We start from the raw sequence: 21,456 nt of genomic DNA, 5'->3' as shown, positions 1-21,456 counted from the left end.
GCTGCCTGTATTTGGCTGCTTTTCTTGACTGAAGAGAGAGGTTTTGTGTTTCCTTTCAGTAAGTGAGTCAATTGTAAAAGAGAGTTGTGTAGAACTAACTGAATCCCTGGAATTGCTTTTTTCTCAGGAAGATGGTGAAGAAGATTGTTTGTATTTAAACTGTATGTAAAACAAACAAATAAAATTTATTCTTTATTCCCAGATTAGAAATGATATTTGCCAAATTTGATGAAGTGCAAAATTCAGGCGGTATGATTTTGAGTGTCTGCAAAGGTAAGAATAATTATTTCAGTTCTCAAACATTTCTAAAATTATTTAGCCAAGTTTTAGACACTAAAAACACGTTTCCAAGTCAGCCATTATATCACTGATTCAGTGGATTTGATTTTGTGGCTGGAAACTTAGTTAGGATATAATAACAAAGTCTTTACATCCTGCTGATCATTACCTATCCTCTGACTCTTGGAGTAAGTGAAAATTAAAAGTGGGTCTATTGTGTAAAATAATACTGTTATTTTGCCTTATTTTTTGTGCCTTCTGGGTTGAAGATACGATCACTCTCTTGCCTTCCACGTTGTATGCATAAAAAGTGTTTTGTATTCCCAGAGTAATTGTTTTATGTAGTTATTTTTAGTAGAAACTGTGGGTTGATGGGCTCTGTTACACCTGTGTGTGGACTACCAGTTATGATGCTGGTGAAGAGCAAGAGACACTGGAACTTCACCAGTGTGATCATCTTTGGCTTCTTAATTAGAATGAGACCAAGTTGGAATTCAAGGAGGTTTGGGGTTAGTATCTGGCATTTATTTGATTTTGTGGTCGCTCTTCTTTTTGTAAGATTGCTAAATTGTGTGTTTTTTTTTATTGGGTAGCATTTACCTGGACTTCAGTCTTTAAATATTAACTAGCCACATATGCAAAGAATATATTCTATTTCCAAAGATAGCATAGATGGTTTTTCCACCTAAGAAAGTAGGTTCATATTAAAGAGAGTGTGGTTAGCTTAGTAATGTAAATGATGTTGGAGAAAAAATTTGGTGTTTAAATTGTATAGTTAAATAATAGAAAAACTAGTTACTAATATAATCTAGTTCTTTTTCTCTGGATTAAACAAAGTCTGAGCCTTTTTTTTTGCAGAAAGGCAGATGGAGTGAGACATTCAGTGTTAAAAAGATTGTGTCTACCCTAATCTAAACTTAGTTCTAGAAGCATAAATTGACTTCAGCACTACCCGTCCTCACCCTGACTGCCAACTGTTTCTCACTTCTTTGAATAGTAGGTGTTTTAAGTACCTTGTCCTTATTTTTCCAGCAGTTACCTCTGTCCATTTCCATAGAAACCAGAAACAGCAGAAAGATGGAGAGCTGTTAAAATTCTTGTGTGTTTTCATACCATTTACAGTGCATTCTCATTTGTGTATTCCAGACTATGTAGTTGAATGCATATTACAATTTAAAATATTTATTATTTGGATATGGTTTATTTTGAAAGTACTGTCATTCTTATATTTTGTGAGGTTATTTCTTTTACCTTCAAAGTAGAAGATTTTTTGTTCCTTACTCTTTTAGCTCTCATTTCTTTTTCTCTGTCCATAATCAGAGAGGTTTGGGGTTAGTATCTGGCATTTATTTCTCTTGGAGGGAGTCTTCAGAGATTTTTTTTTTTTTGGAGATTATGATATGAGTATTGAAAGTATGGTTAAATTGAACATTAAAGCTAAAATATGTATATATTGGGGTATAGAAATTGGTCATGATGTTTTTGATGACAATATTATGCTTTAATGGATTCGTTAATAAGGGAGGAGACTAGAGGCAGGAACCATTTATCATGTTGGCAGGTCCCAGGGCGCAGGCTTTTCCACTTTCTTGTCTTTATTCTCCCTCAGTGTTCTAATCCAGCCCAAAGGCTTTAAATGATGCCTATTAGCTGATGACTCCTAAATGTGTAGTTCTAGCCCTCGTTCATCTCTCCCTTATGCTCTAGATTTGGTAGCCTGTGGCCTAGGTGACATTTTCATTTGGATGCCTAATAGGCATCTCAGGCTTAACGTGTCCAAAAGTGAAACCCTGTTGTCTCTTCCTTTCCCTCAAATCTGTTCCTCCCCTACTTTACCCATGTCAGCCAATGGTACCACCATCAGCTCAGGCTAGAAACCTGAATTGATCCCCCATTGTTATTAATCAGTCGTTTCTGCCTCTGAAATCCTAATATATCCCAAATTTGCTTATTTTTTTCCATCTCAACTGCTAAAAGCCTACCCTAAGTCTCGTTTAGCTATTACCTGGATCACTGCAATAGATTTCTGTTTCATGTTTGCCCCCTGGAATCTATTTTCTACCCAGAAGTGAGAACGATCTTCTTAAAATGTAAATTAGATCATGTCACAATACTGAAGAAGACAGTTAAAGTTTCTGCCTCAAGGAGGCTACATTCTAGTGAGAGAGAGAGATGATAAACAAGTAAATGAATATCCAGAGTGATTATAGTTGGTAATGGAAGAAATATAACCACTCTTTGTTTAATGAATTTAATAAAATTAAATTAAATTTTCCTAAAATCCTTGCTAAGTGAAAAGCCATTAAATGGAAAAATTATTTCCACTAATATTATGGTGTGTTTCATCCCAACCCAGGATACTTGAATAATTTTCATAGGTAGAAAAATATATCAATTGAACACTGAAAATAAATTTTTTTTAAGTAACAATCTGAAGGCAAATAAATAGTTTGTACCTAAAGTAATGTAATGAAAGTTTATTCAACTCCTTTCTTATTTCTGCACAATTTTTCCCCACAAAATTTTCAGCCTTTTTGTTGGCTCATTGTTATTGTGCACTCAAACTAAAACTTTAAAATGAAGTTACAGAACAGGAAAACATTTTAGGGCAAAATAAAGGCTCAATATGAAAACTTGTGGAAATAGTTCAAGCACACAACAGAATGAAGAACCATTGAAGATACCACCTCTTCTTTCTCTCACTTGGTGTACATATACAAAGCAAATTGTTGTGAGTTCATGCAAACATGGCATCCATATGGTATTTGTTCCATATGATATTCAGTGACTAGAAACTATTATGGTAAGTAAAAATTTTAGTGTGTCTTTGCCTGAAACCATAATAAACATCACACTTCTCTTAATATATTGATTTAGAATGTTTTGGGATGAAGTCATTTTACTAAATACAGACAAAAACAAAAAACAGAGGATTTGTTGTAAAGGTGGTATAATTTTTTAAGAGCTGTTATAGGTAAAAGTTGTCATATGTGAACACTCATTAAGTGAAGTAAATAGGGTATGGAGATAGAAAGTAGCTTATGCTGCTTTATATAGAGGGCCAAGCCTCTCTCAGAATTGACATATTTGCATTGAGACCTGATAAATGAGAATGAGCTAGTCATGGGATAAATGGTAGGGAAAGTGCTTTGGGCAGAGAAAACATGATCATAAAGGCCCACAGGTGGAAAGAGACTTAGTATATTTGAAGAACAGAAAGGAGGCCAAGGCTGGCTGGAGGCCAGTGAGGGTAGGGGTGGATTGGAAGGTAGACCGTGTATGAGATGTAGTTGGGAAAGTAAGCAGGAACCATGATATGAGGGCCTTATAGGCCATGGGAGGAGTTTTGATGGACTTCTCAGAGTAGGAAGGGTTTTAGGGTGGAGAGGAATGTGGTGAGTGGGAGTGACATGGTCTAACGCTATTTGCTTACATTTATTCGGAGAAAGAGTCTGTTTATTTTTTCTCTTTCTTCTTCCCTTATGCATGTCCTGATATGTAACCACATTTCATGCTTTTGTCCCTGATTTCCTTCATAGTTGCCGTATCTGTACTCTTGATTTAAGTTTTGAATGAATTTTTTGACTTGATTTTCTAGAGCATTAGTACAGCGTACTCAAGAACACAAAGTAAATCGTATCGTCAGAGATTGAAGCACATCATTTAGTTCAGAAATAGTGAGAAATGCATGGCATTTTTTTGTCTTGAGGGTTTTTTTAAGCCTGACTTTAATTCTTGTATTACAGAGTAAGTTAGGCAGAATCCCTAAGTGCAGTGGAGTTAGCTCTGCTATTAGAAGGAAACTGGATTTAAAATTAATCAGATAGTGGCTGAAAGGAGGCAACACCAGCCTTGTAGGAAGGAAAAGACTGAAAGTTGCAGGCCCCTTGTAATTATGTCAGGGCCTGGTATTGTCATGGAGTTTTCTAGACAGTCTCCTGCGCTAACCGAGATGTAAACACCAACAGTGTTGGTGGCTGTGACTGCAAGTCTTTTTCACTGTAAAAAAACTATGCATAATTCCGATTTGTCTAGTGTGTGTGTAGGACCTAATGCAGTCTTGGCGTGTAATCATTGTAAAATATTTCCCAGCTTCTCTGTCTGAAACACTTGCTAGGAAAAGAATTGCTCAGGGATGCTGACAATAAAATAAAGCATAGAAATTAGGCTTTGAAATTACCTTGATATTTGGCTTATAGGAGTCAATAAGGTAACTTGCAGTCTAGTGTTTTATATGTTTATAACATACCTTTTGGTGAAAAGCAAAGCAACCCTTTTCTTAGGTTGATTTTAAAACATATCTGTTTGTGACCATGAGCCCCAGGGCCTTCTCGGAGCTTGACAATGTGCTGATGGTTGTGCAGCTTGGGTGGAGGGTGCTCCGTGTTTCTGCAGCTGCGCACTGGCTAGGTTCTGTCTCCTCCACCAGAAGCAAGCTTTGTTCCATGTGGCCCTGCTGTCCGCACACAGAGCAGCCTTTGATGGGCTGCCTTTGACGTGATTTGTTTACGGCAGCCAGAAATGCTTCCTGCATAATGAGAGCAGTTAATCATGGAAACTGGGCTATTCCTGTTTGTGCACTTCTAGCAGTCTTCTGTTATAAATATTAAAAGGTAGCGATAAAAGGATGAAAACCTTTTTAAAAAGGCGCAAATCAGTTAATCCATCAGATCATGTGATTGCTACTGATTACATGGATATCTTTAGGGAAGCAGAAAATGATTGCTGAACACATGCCTTGTGTTTTGATGATTGCATTAAAAGTCCCCCAGTGGGATGGCATTTACTGGCTCCCAGAGCTTTTCTTACGTTAAATTTCAGGCAGCCAGTATAAAGGGAAACATCATAACCTGTATCTAACCGCGTATGTGCAGTTAAGGAATAATCGTGATCAAGCTCTGTTAGGCTCTGCTAAATAGACGAGGGTTTTCAGTAAGACCCCAGACTTTTATTTTGAAGTGGAGTAGCAGCTGTTGGCTATTGCGGTGCAGAGCTGCAGCGCGGCCTGGGTCACACAGTGCTCCGGGTGTCTGCAGGCTGCAGGCCGAGCCCAGTGGCGCAGGCACCGAGCTGCATTTATTTGCTGTGCTGTTTGACCTCTTGGTTTGAGAGAGCTCCCTGGACCATCTGAATGGCTATGGGAGATGGTGAGTAAGATTTACATTTCTTCTTTTGCTTGTGTTATACACTTGCTTTTAAAGTGACGATCATTTGCTGTGTAAGAAATATATTTCTCCCTAAAGAAGGACACTTCGTGTATGTGTGTGTGTATACACTTGTATGTGCACGTATGCATGTGTGTGCTTACTTGTCATTTGGCATCTTTTTCTACTTGATATGTCTGTACTGGATCTGGCAAATATAAGGTGACAGTTCACCTTGCAACCCAAGCAAGCCCTCAGTCTTTGGTGATGGATATGAAGGGATATTGGAAGAAACATGGAATATATGTAAAAGCTTTGAAGAGACGACATGGCCTTTGGAAGAATGACAGATTTTGGCTGGAGGGTTTGGTTAGCTGGCTTGACATCTTTCATGTTGTATTTGACAAGAAGTAGAATTCTCTGGTAATAAAGTATTTAAAGAAGCAAAATGGCTTGCCCTGGGCACTATTTTAATTAACGTGCTTGTGATATGTCAGTGTCCCTAGTAAATAGTTCTCTAGAAAATATTTAGGTTTTTACAGATTCTATACGGGATATAATTTGACTAAAAATTGATTTTGCCAGTGTTTTGTTATGATAAGAATTATTTTAAAAACGTATTTCTATAGTGCATTATAGTTTTCCAAAGCACTTTAGTATACTTAGTATACATTAACTCCTTGGGTACAAATACATCTGTGAAGTGCACAGAGTATTTTGGTATTTCCATTTCACAGATTGGGAAATTGAGGCTTCCTGAGATTATTAGTCCCAAATGCAGGCGCAGAGAGCAAACCAGAACCAAATCAGAGCCTCAAGTGTGCATTTGATATTGTCCTTCATAACACCTAATACTTGAGGATGTTTTTTCATTATTAAACCTTTTGTTAAGATGCTTAGAGGTATACTTTATAATCAAAACAATACCAGAGATGTGTACAAAGGGAAATTTGAGGTTCCTCAAAAATGTTTTGTGTATTTTTTCACTAGGTTCTTAAGGAAGATGGGTCTGTATTTGGGAGTTTTAACTCCTAACAGCTTCAGCCTTGCTTATGACTATATAATGACTTCTCTCTAAGGAGTTTGTCCCCTTGGGACTGTGAGTAGTAGGATGCAAACTTATCAAAATGATGATATTCATAAACAGTCATTTAAACTATTGTGTACATGTTAATGGAAATATGATAGTAAATTTGATTTTGCATGTTGTTATGGTTTATTCCAAGAATTTATGTAACTTTTATATGCCCTTATAGAAATAAATAACAATGTAATTTTAACTACTAGTTAAGGCAAAAGGCATCAAAATTAACAAATTAAGTTCTCATGTACCTAAGGGCATTGCCAAGTTTGTTTGTTTATTAAACCTTAATTTACAGGAAACTGAATGTTGCATTTGGTTTGAGATACATCCAGATTTTATTTCTTTCTTAAGCCTTATAGGTTCAATTGCTATCAATATATATTTACTTAATTTTTCTTTTTTCAAGTAATACATAAATGCATTGAGACTGTTTAGGAATGTATTGATTTAAAAAAATCAAAGTAACAGTCTCTTATAAGCTGAGAGGGTAACCTTTCTGCTCATTCTCTTCTTCAAAATGGAAATACTTATATTGGATTTTATTGATAATTAAAGTAATACACCTTTATTAAAAAATAAAAAATCTAAATAATAAAGAGATATATATATAAACAGGTTATCTTGGGACTTATAGTTCTTAGCAATTTCATATGTATTCCTCTGCATATTAGTCTCTCTCACATGTAATACATAGATATCACACTAGAATCGTGTGAACATACATAACAAATAGATTATGCTATTCCTAACCCATGTTGTTGTTTTATTCTTTTATTTTTAATTATGAACTTAATACACAGATATGTTCTTTTCAAAATTCAAACAGTGCAGATAAAACAAAAATCTCCTCAGAACCACCTCTAAGGCCCAAACCCAGGTGTAAGCAGAGATGAACACTTTTATTAGTATGGAGTTAGTCTTTTCATACCTTTTACTGTGCCTTACATGCATATTAAGTATCAAAATAAATGGTTTTGTTTTGATTATGTTTACATCAATGATATTCTGAACCTGTTTTTGCCATTTGCTATGTGTATTCAATATGGCATAGAGATTTTTTTTAATGTCATCATGTGTAACTGCCTTATTTGTTTGAACTGTTGCGTGGTATTCCATAATATGGATGTATCATAATCATTTCTTCTTTTATGGAATTTTAGATTGTTTGGTCACGTACAGTTTTTATAAATGATTCTGAAATAAGCACCTTTGTACAAATCATATATGTGTAAACACACACACACATATGTATTTCATAAAATAGTCTAGAAGTAGAATTTCTGGATCAAAGTTTTTATTTATTTCAAGTTGTGTTAGCTATAACTAATTTCCTCCAAAAGAGGCTTTACCACTTACATTCCCACCAAACAGTGCCTGCTCTTCTGCATTCTTTTCGGTTCTTGTTGTTATTAATCTTTTAAAAATTTGCTATTAGATGGATGAAAAATATCTCACCCTTTTAAAAACATCTCTGCTTTCTAACAAGGTTGACCATTTTCATATGTTTGGTTATTTGTATTTCCTTTTCTGTGGATTACCTTTGGCATCCTTAGCCAACTTTTTGGTTATTTGACTTTTTTGTTATTTATTTATAGTTACTCTTTTTATATATTCTGGTTATTAATCTATTATCTGTTAAATATGTTACATAAGCTTAACTTCAAGGCCATATGAAAGATTTCATTAGCAGTTTTATTTTTAGGCAAACATGGATTTGTAAAGCACTATTATGACTATCAGTTGAAAAGTTCTGGGTTGGCTTTCAGGTGCCTTTCTGTTTAGTTGTCTTTATTCTTACACAAGAGTGAAAAACCAAGCAGTCAGATGATTGTGAAGCAGCTCTGGGCAGTCAAACCGGATAGAGTTAAAAACCTGTGGGATTATTATGTGGCGCTGAGCCCTGCAATCTGCCTTAAAAGCTCACAAGAGGAATTTGGCCTTTTGTTGTTATGCTGCAGAGTGGCTGGAAAGAAATAAGGTTTTGTTGCAAATAGACTGTTTCTTAACTTTTAACATTTCAATACAGTCTGTTATTCCAAACATGAATCTTTTAAAAAATATATACACGTGATGATATAACCTTGGCTTTTTAGAGGTAAGCCTTCTGGGGCCACTCCAAACTGATGTATAACTACTGGTTTTGGGGGTAGGGAACAATGGAAAGAAATTAATGCTAAATAGATCTCTCATTTTCCATACCCTTGAATATTCTATGTGATATGCTAGGATTGGGTAATTTAAATCACTGAAATAGGGGCCGGCCCCGTGGCTTGGTGGTTAAGTGAGCGCGCTCCACTGCTGGCGACCCGAGTTCGGATCCCGGGCTCCCACCGGCGTGCTGCTTCTCCGGCCATGCTGAGGCCGCGTCCCACATACAGCAACTAGAAGGATGTGCAGCTATGACACATAACTATCTACTGGGGCTTTGGGGGAAAAAATAAATAAATAAAATCTTTAAATCACTGAAATAAAGCAATCCTTTAAGTTATTGGCAGAAAGACCAAACTTTTTTTCTAGGAGGAATGAAAAGGGGGAAAAAAGAGTCTATAAGGAGAAAAAGTGAATTACAAGGAACAAAAGGTTGGGCATTCGGCAGCAATATAGGCAGTAAGTAGTGGGTACTAAGCTTAAAAATGCTAGCCTTCTTGAAACAGACACATTTAACCATTTGGGTGCAAGGTATTGGGCACCAGTAGCAATATATCCTCAAACATGATGTTGCTAATGAATCTTGAAGAAAAGGTTTACATCTTTTCTTTGTACATGAAGAATGGTATAGTTGATGTTCTTGACAGCTCTTATGACCTACCTGTAGCTGTCATGAAAATTTAATTACCTGAAATGACTAGATTTTTGTAAAATCTCTAAATAAACCTTATTATGAGCCTCACTTATTATTAAGTTTTATATTATGGTTATCATGAAATACGTTTTTTAATTTTATTAATACCAAATAATGGTTTAAATTGTGTTTGCCCCTGTACTTCATTGAACTATTGAAGGTGTTGAATTTTTAAAGGGCCCTTTTAAAGAAAAGGGTAAAAGTCTTCAAGTATGTTTTTACTAGTGAGTTAATACCTACCTAGAAGTTTTAAAAGACTTTATCAAATTTCTTGGCCTCTTTTAAACTTGGTATGGAATGGACTGTATTTTTTATAAATAAGATAGTTAACTATTTAAGATTAACTGTGCTACTGAGAACACACCATTTTCATGTGAATATTAAAATTTGGCCATTGTTTTATTTTGAAGCACTTGGATTTTCAATTTCTAATTATTTTACTGAAATTTTTCATTTTAGTTTAAATTGAAGACATTTAAAATGTTTACTATTTAATTATTTTACTTCTGAAGGCTTGTGGTTTTCTTTAGCTCAGGGAAATCTATTATTTTTTGATAAGTTTCTCCCCTTCATTAGCTTTAGTCTCTCCTTATGGAATTATTATTAGTCAGATGTGGAACCTCCTGGGTTGATTCACTTTTATGTTTTGTCTCTCTCTTAAATTTTATGTCTTTCTCTTTTACTCTGTATTCTGGGAGATGTCCTTGACTTTTTCATCTAATCCTTCTATTAAACTTTAATTTTGGCAAACAAAAGTTTAAATGGTGTCAAGAACTTTCTTTTTCCTTTTCTGGTGGTTCAGTTTTTACAAAATATTGTGTGTGTGTGTGCCTGTGCACATGCACACCTGTATATAAAATATTTAGCCGCCTGAATTGGGAGTGGGAAGAGCTTAATGATGTAATTATTTTATAGATTTTCAAGTTGTTCCTTGCTGTTCATTTCTGTACTTACTGGCTTAGAAATTGTCACTTCTTTGTCATTCTACAAGGTAGATCAATTCTCTCTGCTGTTTCAGTCTGCTTCTGAGAATTCTAAGTTACAGCTTTGCTCTGGTGTTATTCTTTAAAAGGCTTCCATCCTTTTTGTTTGCATCTTGTAAGAATTTATTGCTATCTTTTAGGTGGTGATTTCACAGAACTGTCTGCCCTGCCTCATATTCTTTGCTCTTGTGATATTACTTATCATTTTATTGGGGTTCCATTGCAGGATTTTAAGCAAGAGAATAAAGTAACTCAAATTATCATAATTTTTTAAGGAAAAATTTCAAATACTCAGAAATAGAGAATTGTGATAACCCTCCATTACCACCTATTATCCAGCTTTAAGAAATTATCAGTACATAGCCAATCTTTATTCATTTGTATCCCTACTTATCTTCCCCTAGCTCTACTATCCTGCTGGACTGGGATTTGTGTGTGTTTGTATACACACATGTACATGCACTCATATACATATAAAAAATAAAGTAAAATGTCTTTTTAAAAGACAATTAACAGTACTATTTTCACATCTAAAAAAATCCTTAGTATCAAATATTCAGTATTCAGATTTCCTCAGTTGTTTCATAAATATCTTTTTACAGTTTGTATTAGAATTCGTACAAGATACATTGTTGCAGTTGGTGGATATATGACTTAAGGTTCTATTCATCTATAACAGTTTTCTCTTTCTTTTTATCTTCTTGCCGTTTATTTGTTGAAGAAAAAATATCTGTCAGGTAAAGTTTTCCCACATAGGGAAATTTTGTTGATTGTGTTGTTGATTTTGTTGATGGTGGTTTTATGTTTTTGTTTTTTGTATTTTCTGAAAATTGAAAATTCTGCTAATGGCTTGATCAGAATCAGGTCTGATTTTTTTTGTTTTTGTTTATTTGTACAAATTTTTATAGGTGATATTGTGTATTTTTGTCAGAAGGCATACGGTGCCTGATTGTCTTTGTTTGTGATATTAATGTTGAACAGTGGGTTCCAGTGTTATCAGCCTGACCTATCCTTTATAAAGTACCCCCCCATCAGCCTTTCACTTGACAGTTTCAGCAGCCATTGGTCCAAATGGCTTTTTCAGATCCATTTTTAGAGGATCACATTGTCTACTTTGTGGTTTGGAAGGTCAGGAATGGAAGCAGGGAGATCAGTTAAGACGTTGTTGGAGCACTGTGGGCAGAGATGATACTGGTCTGGTCTTAGATTAGGAGTGGCAGCAGAAGTAAAGAGAAATAGGTGGATTTGAGATATAGCTTGGAGTTATATACAACAAGAACTGTTGGTAGATGATCCATGTGAGGCAGAGGAGAACTTGGAATGGGGCTCCTACATTGTGAGCTTGAGCAGCTGAATAGATGGTGATGTAATTTACTGGGATGGGGGAAGACTTAGGGAGAACAGGTTTGGAGATGGTTTTGGTGTTAGGTTACCTGTATCAAATTAGAGATGTCTTTGAGCTATCCATGAGGGAGGTGTCTAGTAGGCAGTTGAATATATAGATCTGGAATTCAGAGATGTTCTAGGCTAGAGACAAACATTTGAGAGTTGTCAGCATATAGAAGATATTTAAAATTATTGAGAATGGATGAAACCATTTAGAAAGTGTGTATTCTGGAGAGAAGGAAGATATTCAACATTTAGTGGTTGGGTAAAGGAGGAATAGACTGAGCTAGAGGATATGTGAGGTCACAGGAAAGCGAAGGAGAGTATCCTCTTGTAAAAGCAGAGTAGGGAGTGCAGACAACTAAAATTTGTTTGAGCTTTCTGAGACACCTACAGTAGTTTATAGGGATTATTGTTTCCTAATCTCAGTTGCTAATTTAACTGTTATATATGACCCTGGTCATTGGTAGATATGCAAGAGTTTAAAACAGTTCAGAAATCCAAAGTCCTGTTGCTCATTGTTTTAATTAGAATAAGGAAGGATATAGCCTCAAGTGAAAAGAGGAACTTTGGTAGAAGAAACTACTTAATATGAAACAGTGTATTTTGTGCATGAAAATCCATGGTGTTGTGGGGTCTTCTTACTGAACTGGTAGGTTCACTGAAGAAAATCCACACAAAATGACTTTTTTTTTATGAGACATGGTATAAAGTTTTGACTTGCTCTTTAGTTTGCCAGGTGAGATGGAGCACATTTTTCATCTTTTATATGAATTCAGAAGCAGAAACTTTAGGTTTTGGAATACATGTTCCCATAAAAGTGAAGAGGAAAGTTTAAATAGCCATTTGAATGTACGGTTTTCCTTTGAAGGGGAAAAAAAAAAAAAAGGGAAAGGACTTGATTATGGTGATATAAATGACAGTTTCTTATCTGAAACCTTGGGGACCAGTTGTATTTTGGAGTTCAGCATATACCATATTTTAGAAAAGTAATGTGGTCGTATGCTATATATTATATAACAACTCCAGCTGGGTCTGGGGCTGCACCTTGTAATCAAGTACATTAATGTTTTTGCAGTTAAATGTATGCAAATGCACAGTGAGTGAAATAAAGACAGCACATAGCCTCATGTCAGTTCATGTCATGTTTGCCATAAAGTGAGTTCAAATCAGTTCAGATTTTGCCACGAAATAAATTTTAAAAGGCAAAACAAACTAAAGCTGGACTTTTAGAGCTTTTTCAGGCATGTAGATATGGGATTGTGGGCCTATAATATCTCAGCTTGCTGGGGACAGTTTCCAAGTGTTATATGAAGGCAACAAAAGTTAAACCGTATCCTACTGAGGCTTCTTTTTTTTTTTTTTTCCGATAATTTTATTTATTTATTTTTTTCCCCCAAAGCCCCAGTAGATAGTTTTATGTCATAGCTGCACATCCTTCTAGTTGCTGTATGTGGGATGCGGCCTCAGCATGGCCAGAGAAGCGGTGTATCGGTGCGCGCCCAGGATCCGAACCCGGGCCGCCAGCAGTGGAGCGCACGCACTTAACCGCTAAGCCACGGGGCTGGCCCTTAGGCTTCTTTTTTCTCCCCTCCTCTTTCTGCCTGTCCCTCCCCTGCTCCCTTCTGTTACCCCCTTCCTCCTCTTCTGTTTCCATCTCTTCTTCCTCCTCCCCTTCTCCTCCAGTTCCTCTTGTCCATCTCTTCCTCCATTTCCTGCTCCTTTGTTTCCTTCTCTTCCTCCCATTACCATTTCTCCTTCCTCCCCTTTCTCCTCCTCCATCATCTCCGTCTCTTCCTCCATCTCTTTCTCCTACTCTTATCAACTCCTCTCCTTCTGTTTCTCTCCTTCTTCTCGATCTCCATTGTATGTATATAACCACTGCAGCCTGCTCACTTTATTAGTTTCTATCCTCTTAATACTTTTTTTTTTCTTACTATTTTTTTTTTGAGGAAGACCAGCCCTGAGCTAACATCTGTCAATCCTCCTCTTTTTGCCAAGGAAGACTTGCCCTGGGCTAACATCCATGCCTATCTTCCTCCACTTTACATGGGACGCCACCACAGCGTGGCTTGCCAAGCGGTGCGTCGGTGCGCGCCCGGGATCCGAACCAGCGAACCCTGGGCCGCCGCAGCGGATCGCGCGCACCTAACCGCTTGCGCCACCGGGCCAGCCCTCTAATACTTTTTAATACATTCGTCTTGTTTAGTTTCTGCACCAAACCATAGTATTGGCTTTTTGAAACATTGGAGTGAGAACAGAGGTGTCAGCACAATCATAATTTATAGGTTGCTTTCTGTATTTGATCCTTTTTTTGTTTATTGAGTAAATATTAAAGCACCTACTATATGTATCCTAGGTGATTTCTTTTTTTAATTTATCTTCCAGTTCACTAATGATCCCTTGATCTGTGTCTAATCTCCTGTTATGCCTGCCCACTGAATTTAAATTTCAGTTACTGTATTTTTATTTCTAAAAGTTCTGTTTGGTTGTTTTAAAAGATCTATGTCACTTTTTTATAGTTTTCTGATCCCTAAAGTTATTCTCAAGCTTTCCTAGTAAAGCTTCCAAGTACAGGTATTTTATGGTCTGTGCTTGATAATTCTAGGATTTGAAATGAATCTGTTCCTATTGTCTATTTCTTTTTATTTATTCTTGCTCATGGTGTCTTGTTTCCTGTCATGCCCAGTGACCTTTGGAAAATTATTTGTGCAAATAGTGTGAGGCCAGAGTCTTTTTTCCAGGAATATTTTGCATTTGCTTTGAGAGTACTACCAGTGTGAGCCTAGCGAATTTAAGGGCTTAAGTGTCTCGACCACCCAAGCAGTTGACCTTAATGAAGTACTCCATTTGATTTACTTCTCTGTTGCTCTCTTTTGAGAAAAGTTTGAAAAGAATAAAAGACTATAAGAAGGTAAGAGCTTACTTATGGTTCACTTGAACCTTGAAAATATAGTCATTTGGTATACCAGCTTTTGGTAGGAAGAGTCTCCTAGTAGACTCTGCATCTTATGTGGGTTTTGAATTCAGTTCCCTTTGCCCCAGAAGGGCTTCAGAATAGAAGTTCAAATGTACTGGTTTTGTCCTTATATTTCTTACTATTTTGGCAGATATTTATTGTTTTTAAAAAGATTTTTTAAATATATATTTTATACAGTGTTTATAGTTGTTTGCCTTCGGAGTTTTGTTTCAAATAACCTAGTAATGCTTTTACTGGAGACCGAAAGTCTCCCTACCGTGAAATGTGCCGTTCTGAGCATTGTTGCATGTGTTGGAGATATGGCAGTGGGCAAAATAGACAGAAGTTCTCACCCATTTAACAGATAATACATTTCAGTGGGAGGAGACAAATAATGAACAAAATAAGTAAAATATATAGATGGTAAGTGCTAGGTAAAGCAGGGAGGTAGGGATAGATCAATAGTGTCAGGATGTTGGAAAGTTTATAATTTTAGTATCCAGAGAAGACCTCATTGAAAAAGTGATAGATAAGTAAAGACCTGAAAGAGATGAGTAAACAGTGTGGCTATGGAGGGGAAGAGCATTAGAGCATTCTAAGCAAAGGGTACAAGTACACAGCAAGGAATCTAGTGGGGCTGGACTAGAGAGAAATATGGAGGTTGGAGAAACCTCTGTGGTATCTGAGATTTCATAGATCTTGGAGTCCTGGTAGGCCTTTTTATGAAATCTTAGGAAGATTTTGAGCAGCGATGTCATGTGACTTTGTTCAACTCAGGAAATTATGTTGAGAATAAACTCTAGGAGGGTAAAGGTGGGAAGCAGGAAAAATTTATGACGGTTATCCCGGGATTGTTCTAGGTAATGGGGTTATAGCATAAACAAGACAAAGTTCCTGTCTACTTCCAGTCCAGCTTCTAGTTGATTCATAAAACTATTTATTATTTCAAGAAGTGATAGGTGCTAGGAAGAAATATAACTGATTTGTCCTGATATTTTTTAATTATTAAGAAAGTATTTTTAAGCCTAGAGTGTTTATAACTTCTATATAAATTACAAAATATTTTTAATTTGGGGGCTTGTGATGATGAATTAGTTTTATGAATTCTTTTAGCTTATGGTCGAAAAAAGGTAACCTTATTGGAAGTGGGTAAAAATTTATTTCCCTCTATGTTTGTAGATTTGTTTGTTTTTCCTTTTTTTCTTCGTCTTTTGCTTTACGTATTTGAAGCTGTGTTACTGGGTGCATAAAAATTTAGGAATCTGATCTTTTTCCCTGATGTATTGACTCCTTTATCATTATTAAAAGTCTCTCTTTATCTGTGATAATGCTTCTTCAAGCTACCTTGTTTAAAATTAGTATAGCTACACTAACTTTCTTTTGGTTGAGAGATAACTTTCTTACCTCTCTCTATCATTTTACTTTTAACTTTTATGTGACCTTATATAAAAGTATATCTCATTTAAGCAACCTGTTTTTAAAAATCTAGTCTTGGTCTTTTACTTGGAATATTTAGTTTATTTACATTTAAGGTAGTTACTGATGTATTTGGTTTTATTTTTGCCACTTTATCTTTCATTTATATTTTATCCACTTATTTTATCTTTATGTCTCATATCCTGGTTTTCAATTAATCAAGTTTATTTTATTTTTCTTCTATTAGTTTATTTATGTATACATTTACTTTTATTTTAGTGGTTACCCTAGAGCAGAGATAGGCTTGCAGGCCAAATTCAGCAGCCCTCCTGTTTTTACATATAAAATTTTATTGAAACACAGCCACACCCATTTGTTTACATATCATGTATCACTGCTTTGGCACTACAACAGCATAATTGAGTAGTTGCACTGAAAGACTACATATATGTATGGTTTGCAAAGCCTAAAAATATTTACTGTATGGTCCTTTGTAGAAAAAATTTGCCAACTCCTGCCTTAGGGCAGTGGTTCTTAAACTTGATCATGTATCAGAATCGCTAGGAGGGCTTGTTAATACACAGATTGCTGGGCCCCCATTCCAGTTTCTGATTTAGTAGATTTGGGTTGGATGCCCAAGAATTTGCGTTTCTAATAAATTGTCAAGTGATGCTCAGCTGCTGGTCAGGGGCCACCTTTTGAATACCACTGCCCTAGACGTTATAATATACGTCTTTGACTTATTACGATCTAAAATAAATTACTTTGTTTACTGTTTCCACAATAATGCTAAAAGCCTTAGAACCCTTTAATTTTGTTTGCTTTCCTCTTAGGAGCACTATTTTATAATAATCTCAAACTAGGAACAACTCAAATGTCCATCAGCAGTAGAATGCATGTTAATAAATTGTATTATATTCATACACTAGAAAACTATAAGCAATGAAAATGAATCTTCCAAACATTATATTGAGTGAAAAGAAGCTAGGTACCAGATTACATATTGTATGATTCCTTTTATATAAATTTCAGAAATGGGCAAAACCAACTATGGTATTAGAAGTCAAAACTAGTTAGCTTTGGTAGGAAAAGAAATAGTGACTTTGGGGGGTCAGTGAGGGTGCTTACAGGATGCTGATAATGATCTGTTGGTCTGGAGACTGGTTACACTGGCATGTTCATTTTGTGAAAATTCATTGAGCTGCATAATTATGATTCGTATACTTTTCTTTGCCTTATTTTGATCAAAAGTTAAAAATTAATTTCCCAGTAGTTTGCGAGTGTTGAGTTAATTTTTTTTAAGTGGTAGAGACATTTACTCTTCAATTCTTGTGTGTTTAGGAACAGAACACTGTTTCCATGGGAACTTCTGGCTACTCACTGTTTCAGTACCTATCTTTCTATAGATTTGTGTGTCTACTCTGTCTCTCTTAGCTACATTTTTTTTTACATGGTGGTGGCAAAAAAATTTATTTGGAGTTGTATTAGTGTTTTTAACAGAGTAATGTATATAGAGCAGAGCATAGGTTTTAAGTGATCCAAACTGTCTCCCTAATAGTATTATGCTAAAAAAAATATTTTTTAATTAGAAGATACTTTTTTCCTACGAGTTGTGCTATTTAAGAAAAACACTTGCTGAAATGGAATATGGATTTATATTACGGTATCTGTTTGATTCTCTTTTTTCCTATAAATACCATTTTCTTATTTTTGGGGGTATATTTTCTTTAAAATATGGTTAATAGTTGGAGTTGATGTGTCTCTTTGTAGGAATGATTTCATTCTAGTTGATTTGAGTATTTGCATAGGTAAGGGAGCAGATTGAAAGGAAAAGATTCTGGCATATTGCTCTGAAGCCTGTGGTAAAGCTGCTTCTCTGCCTCGCCCATTTTGTTTATTGCGATTGGTTTGTGCAGGGTCCTAGAGAAAACCATCTTCTCAGACGAGTAAAATGCGTAGCGTACATCTTGTGATTTTTGTGGGGGTAGGGATGGGGATGTTTCATTTTATACAAGGAGATGATACTAGTGTGGTCATTCATAAGTATTCTAAAAGGAGCTTTGTAGAATATTTTGGAATCATTTATACAGATTGTTCAGTTTGATTTCTCTGGCCTAAGTAAACAGCAAATTGTAAGATTACAGAGTTAATTATGCACAGTAATGAGCGCTGTGATATTCCGTGTTTTCCTGATGCAATAATAAGTGCCCCAGCAGAATGAGTGTTGCATAAAACCTTATTTTCTATTTATATAAATTTTCATGTGAATTAAATAAGAAAACAGATTTAGGTTTATAAACCTTTAGTATTGAATGCCTTTGAAATTTTGATATAAGGATTGCAGCTGCATTGAGAATTTTTAAAATACATGGAGAATTTTTACCTTTCATCTGGCAGTAGCTGCCATAAGATGATGTCACCTTGTAGCTGATTGGCTGTTACAGCACCTAGGGCAGGGAAGAGAAAGAAAAATGCCGGCACAAACCTCAGTGGTGGTTCCGTGGTTGTTTCTGTCTGTTTTTGATAGAATCTTTGATTAGTATCAAATCTACTGTATTTGGCCATGTGAGCTATTGGGAGCATCCTAGGGTGAGGGAAATTAAGAGCTTTCAGAGGAATGAGGCGACTGATTTGCAAACGGATCTGTGATTGTAAGTTGCAGAATCTGGGTATAAGGAATAAGGCAGGGTGTGCTGGAAGATGCACTATGGGAGGAGCTGGCAGAAAATGCTTATATGAGTAGCAAAAAAATGAAAAATGCCTTTTACTATCCTTAGAGTTAATATATTTGGTTATATGTTTTGACTTAATATATATAGGTAGGAATACGATAATATTGCAATCTGATTTTAAATTACACTGGGTTATTTTTTATAGTGTTAGCCAATATATAAATGCTTATTCAAAGGAGCTTTATTTTGTATTATATATCTTACAAAGTAATGATTTTATATATAGCTTTATTTGATTTTTGAGTCATAAGGAAAATGGAGCAAAGCTTAGTTCTCTTAAAATACATTTTTTTAATGCTTTGTGCAGATAAAAGCTTCGATGATGAAGAATCAGTGGATGGAAATAGGCCATCATCAGCTGCTTCAGCCTTCAAGGTTCCTGCACCTAAAACATCCGGAAATCCTGTCAACAGTGCAAGGAAGCCTGGTTCAGCAGGTGGCCCTAAGGTTGGAGGTAATGTAAATCCATTTCAAATCTGATGTGCATGCCTCGTGCCCTTGATATGGCCACGCATACTTAGAACTTCAGAGAAATATGTTTATTCATGACTGCAGCACGATTGCAGATCTAGAGAGTCTGTTGCAACACAGAAGAATGTGCTGCCTTTTTAAAAATGTTTAAAATATTGTATATTGCTATTTCCTGTCAGAACATATGTGAATTAGTGTTTTCTTCAGAGTATTTACTTTTCAGATGCCATTTTTAAAGGATGATATTTGAGGGAGTTTTGGGGTTTGGGTTTTTTTGTTTTTAAAGAGAGAGTAGGTTTTTCACAATTTGGCTATGAATTTTCAGGTGCTACAGTTATTAAAGAAATATTGATTTATTTAATGTTAATGTTTTTATGCAGTCATCTAGTTAGTGAGTCTTAAATACTCTAACATTGAAAAAATGGTTGAAGATACTGGCTGTTGAATCATTTGTCACAATAGGAAATGGGTGGTGGTCAAGTAAAATTGCCTCAAAAATGGTTTCATGATTAGATAATAATAAATAGGAAAAAACAGGTTTTATGTAATTGTATGGCACATAGTCCATTTTTTGATCATATAAACTGTGTCTAGCATATTGTTTATCTTTAAAAACATTTTATGGATATTTTTTCATATTCTAGTTAGAAAGCCAGGAGTACTTTTCAGGTGCTGGTTTCTGCCGATCTTTCTGATAGAATGAATCCTGTAAGAATAAGGGTAAATAGTTAATGCTAAAAAGACAACACTTTCTTTCTCTTTTTCTTTTCTTCTTCTTTTTTTTTTTGGTTAAAAAATTTGTGTTGTAGTTATTTGGGAAAACAAATTTTTCCTTGTTTATGATAACTGGTGGGAAAATCATGATCTTCAGGATTTTTGTTTTTTCTTTTTGTCTGTAGTTCTTTTATTAAAAATAAAAAGGAAAGAAAAATAAACTGTATATTTTGACCAGGTTCTCTAAGTTGTGTTCTCTTGATCTTTCTATACAACCAAACATTATTTTCCAAGTCATATGATATTCTAAATATAGAAAAACTATCATAAATATTTCATTTTAACTATCTTTAATGTCAAATAACTAGCAAGAAAGATGGTATGATATATGTATATACACACTTATATATGTATATGTATATAAATAAATAGATAAATAAAATACTATGAAATAGAAATGTCTTACTGATTTCTCTGGATATTTTGAGTAATTTACACTTTAGTATTTTAATTATTTTCTTTTTGTTTTGCAATTATAGGAGTGTATTCTCATCAAATGTTAGTTATCATATCCTATTACATGATATTTTCTATTCCACATTTTTATTTATCTTGGTAAAAAGTATATGACATTCTGTGGTGTCTTCTTTTCCTAACAAATGGCTACCTTCAGTTATTATAAAGGGAATATTTTTTTCTTGATTTTTGAGTTAGAGATTTCTAATCTCTATTTCATGAAATTGTCTTATTTGACAAAATGGATTAATATTTGAAATGCATGGTGATAATATTTAACATTTTTTTGAATTTGAGCCAGTGGTTTATAATTAGCTCTGTTTCTCATGTTTTACTTTATTTTCTTAGATGAAAATTGAGATTGTAGTTTACCTACCGAAGGTCACTTAATTCTCAAGATAAAAATCAGATATTTGTTTTAAAGAAACAGAGACTTTCTTAATGCCAGCCCCCCTTCTCTGGTTTGTAGTCCTACCAGGTGTGAAAATGTTAGGTATCTTTCATAATTGCAGTTATTAATCACTCACACAAATTATATCATCCATCTAGGCAGCAGCCCTTTTGATAAAAATAAGGCAGAGACCTTCATTCCCTCCTCCTCCTCCTCCTCCTCCTGCTGCTGCTTTTGACAATTGCAGATTCATTCTGCAATTCTTTGTTTATTTCTTTTGTTTGCCACAGCTCGTTTAGGTTCACTGCTCATTTTTCGATCTAAGAAAAGAGCTGCTAGCCAGAGGATATTGATATTGCTTCAGAAATTAATACTATTCTTGGCTGTCAATCCTTCTTTGAAAATTTAACTTTAGATTTTCTCTTTCTTTGCCGAGACTTATTAATTTTTAAACTAGTTGTAGAAAGTTTTCTTAGAGTTGTAGAACCTTTGAGTTATAAGGGACATTGGGAGTCATGTAGTTCAATTGACTATTCAAG

General features: G+C 35.1%; 1 protein-coding gene across 4 annotated transcripts in view; it reads left to right on the top strand.

The window, feature by feature from the left end:
• The window catches only part of CLASP2 (cytoplasmic linker associated protein 2), a 170,822-nt gene that overhangs the window by 33,771 nt on the left and 115,595 nt on the right, over positions 1–21,456 (top strand). For all 4 annotated transcript variants that reach the window (XM_087430684.1, XM_087430682.1, XM_087430683.1 and 1 more), the window contains exons 7-8: positions 203–273; positions 19,133–19,279. In XM_087430684.1, coding sequence (XP_087286810.1) covers positions 203–273; positions 19,133–19,279 — 218 coding nt within the window. The remainder of the gene's footprint in view (positions 1–202; positions 274–19,132; positions 19,280–21,456) is intronic.

This window comes from Ceratotherium simum, chromosome 5 (assembly GCF_057802395.1).
Source record: "Ceratotherium simum simum isolate JZ-2026a chromosome 5, ASM5780239v1, whole genome shotgun sequence".
NCBI lineage: Eukaryota > Metazoa > Chordata > Mammalia > Perissodactyla > Rhinocerotidae > Ceratotherium > Ceratotherium simum.
Note: the sequence above shows the minus strand (reverse complement) of the source record. Positions and strands in the feature narration are given on the sequence as shown.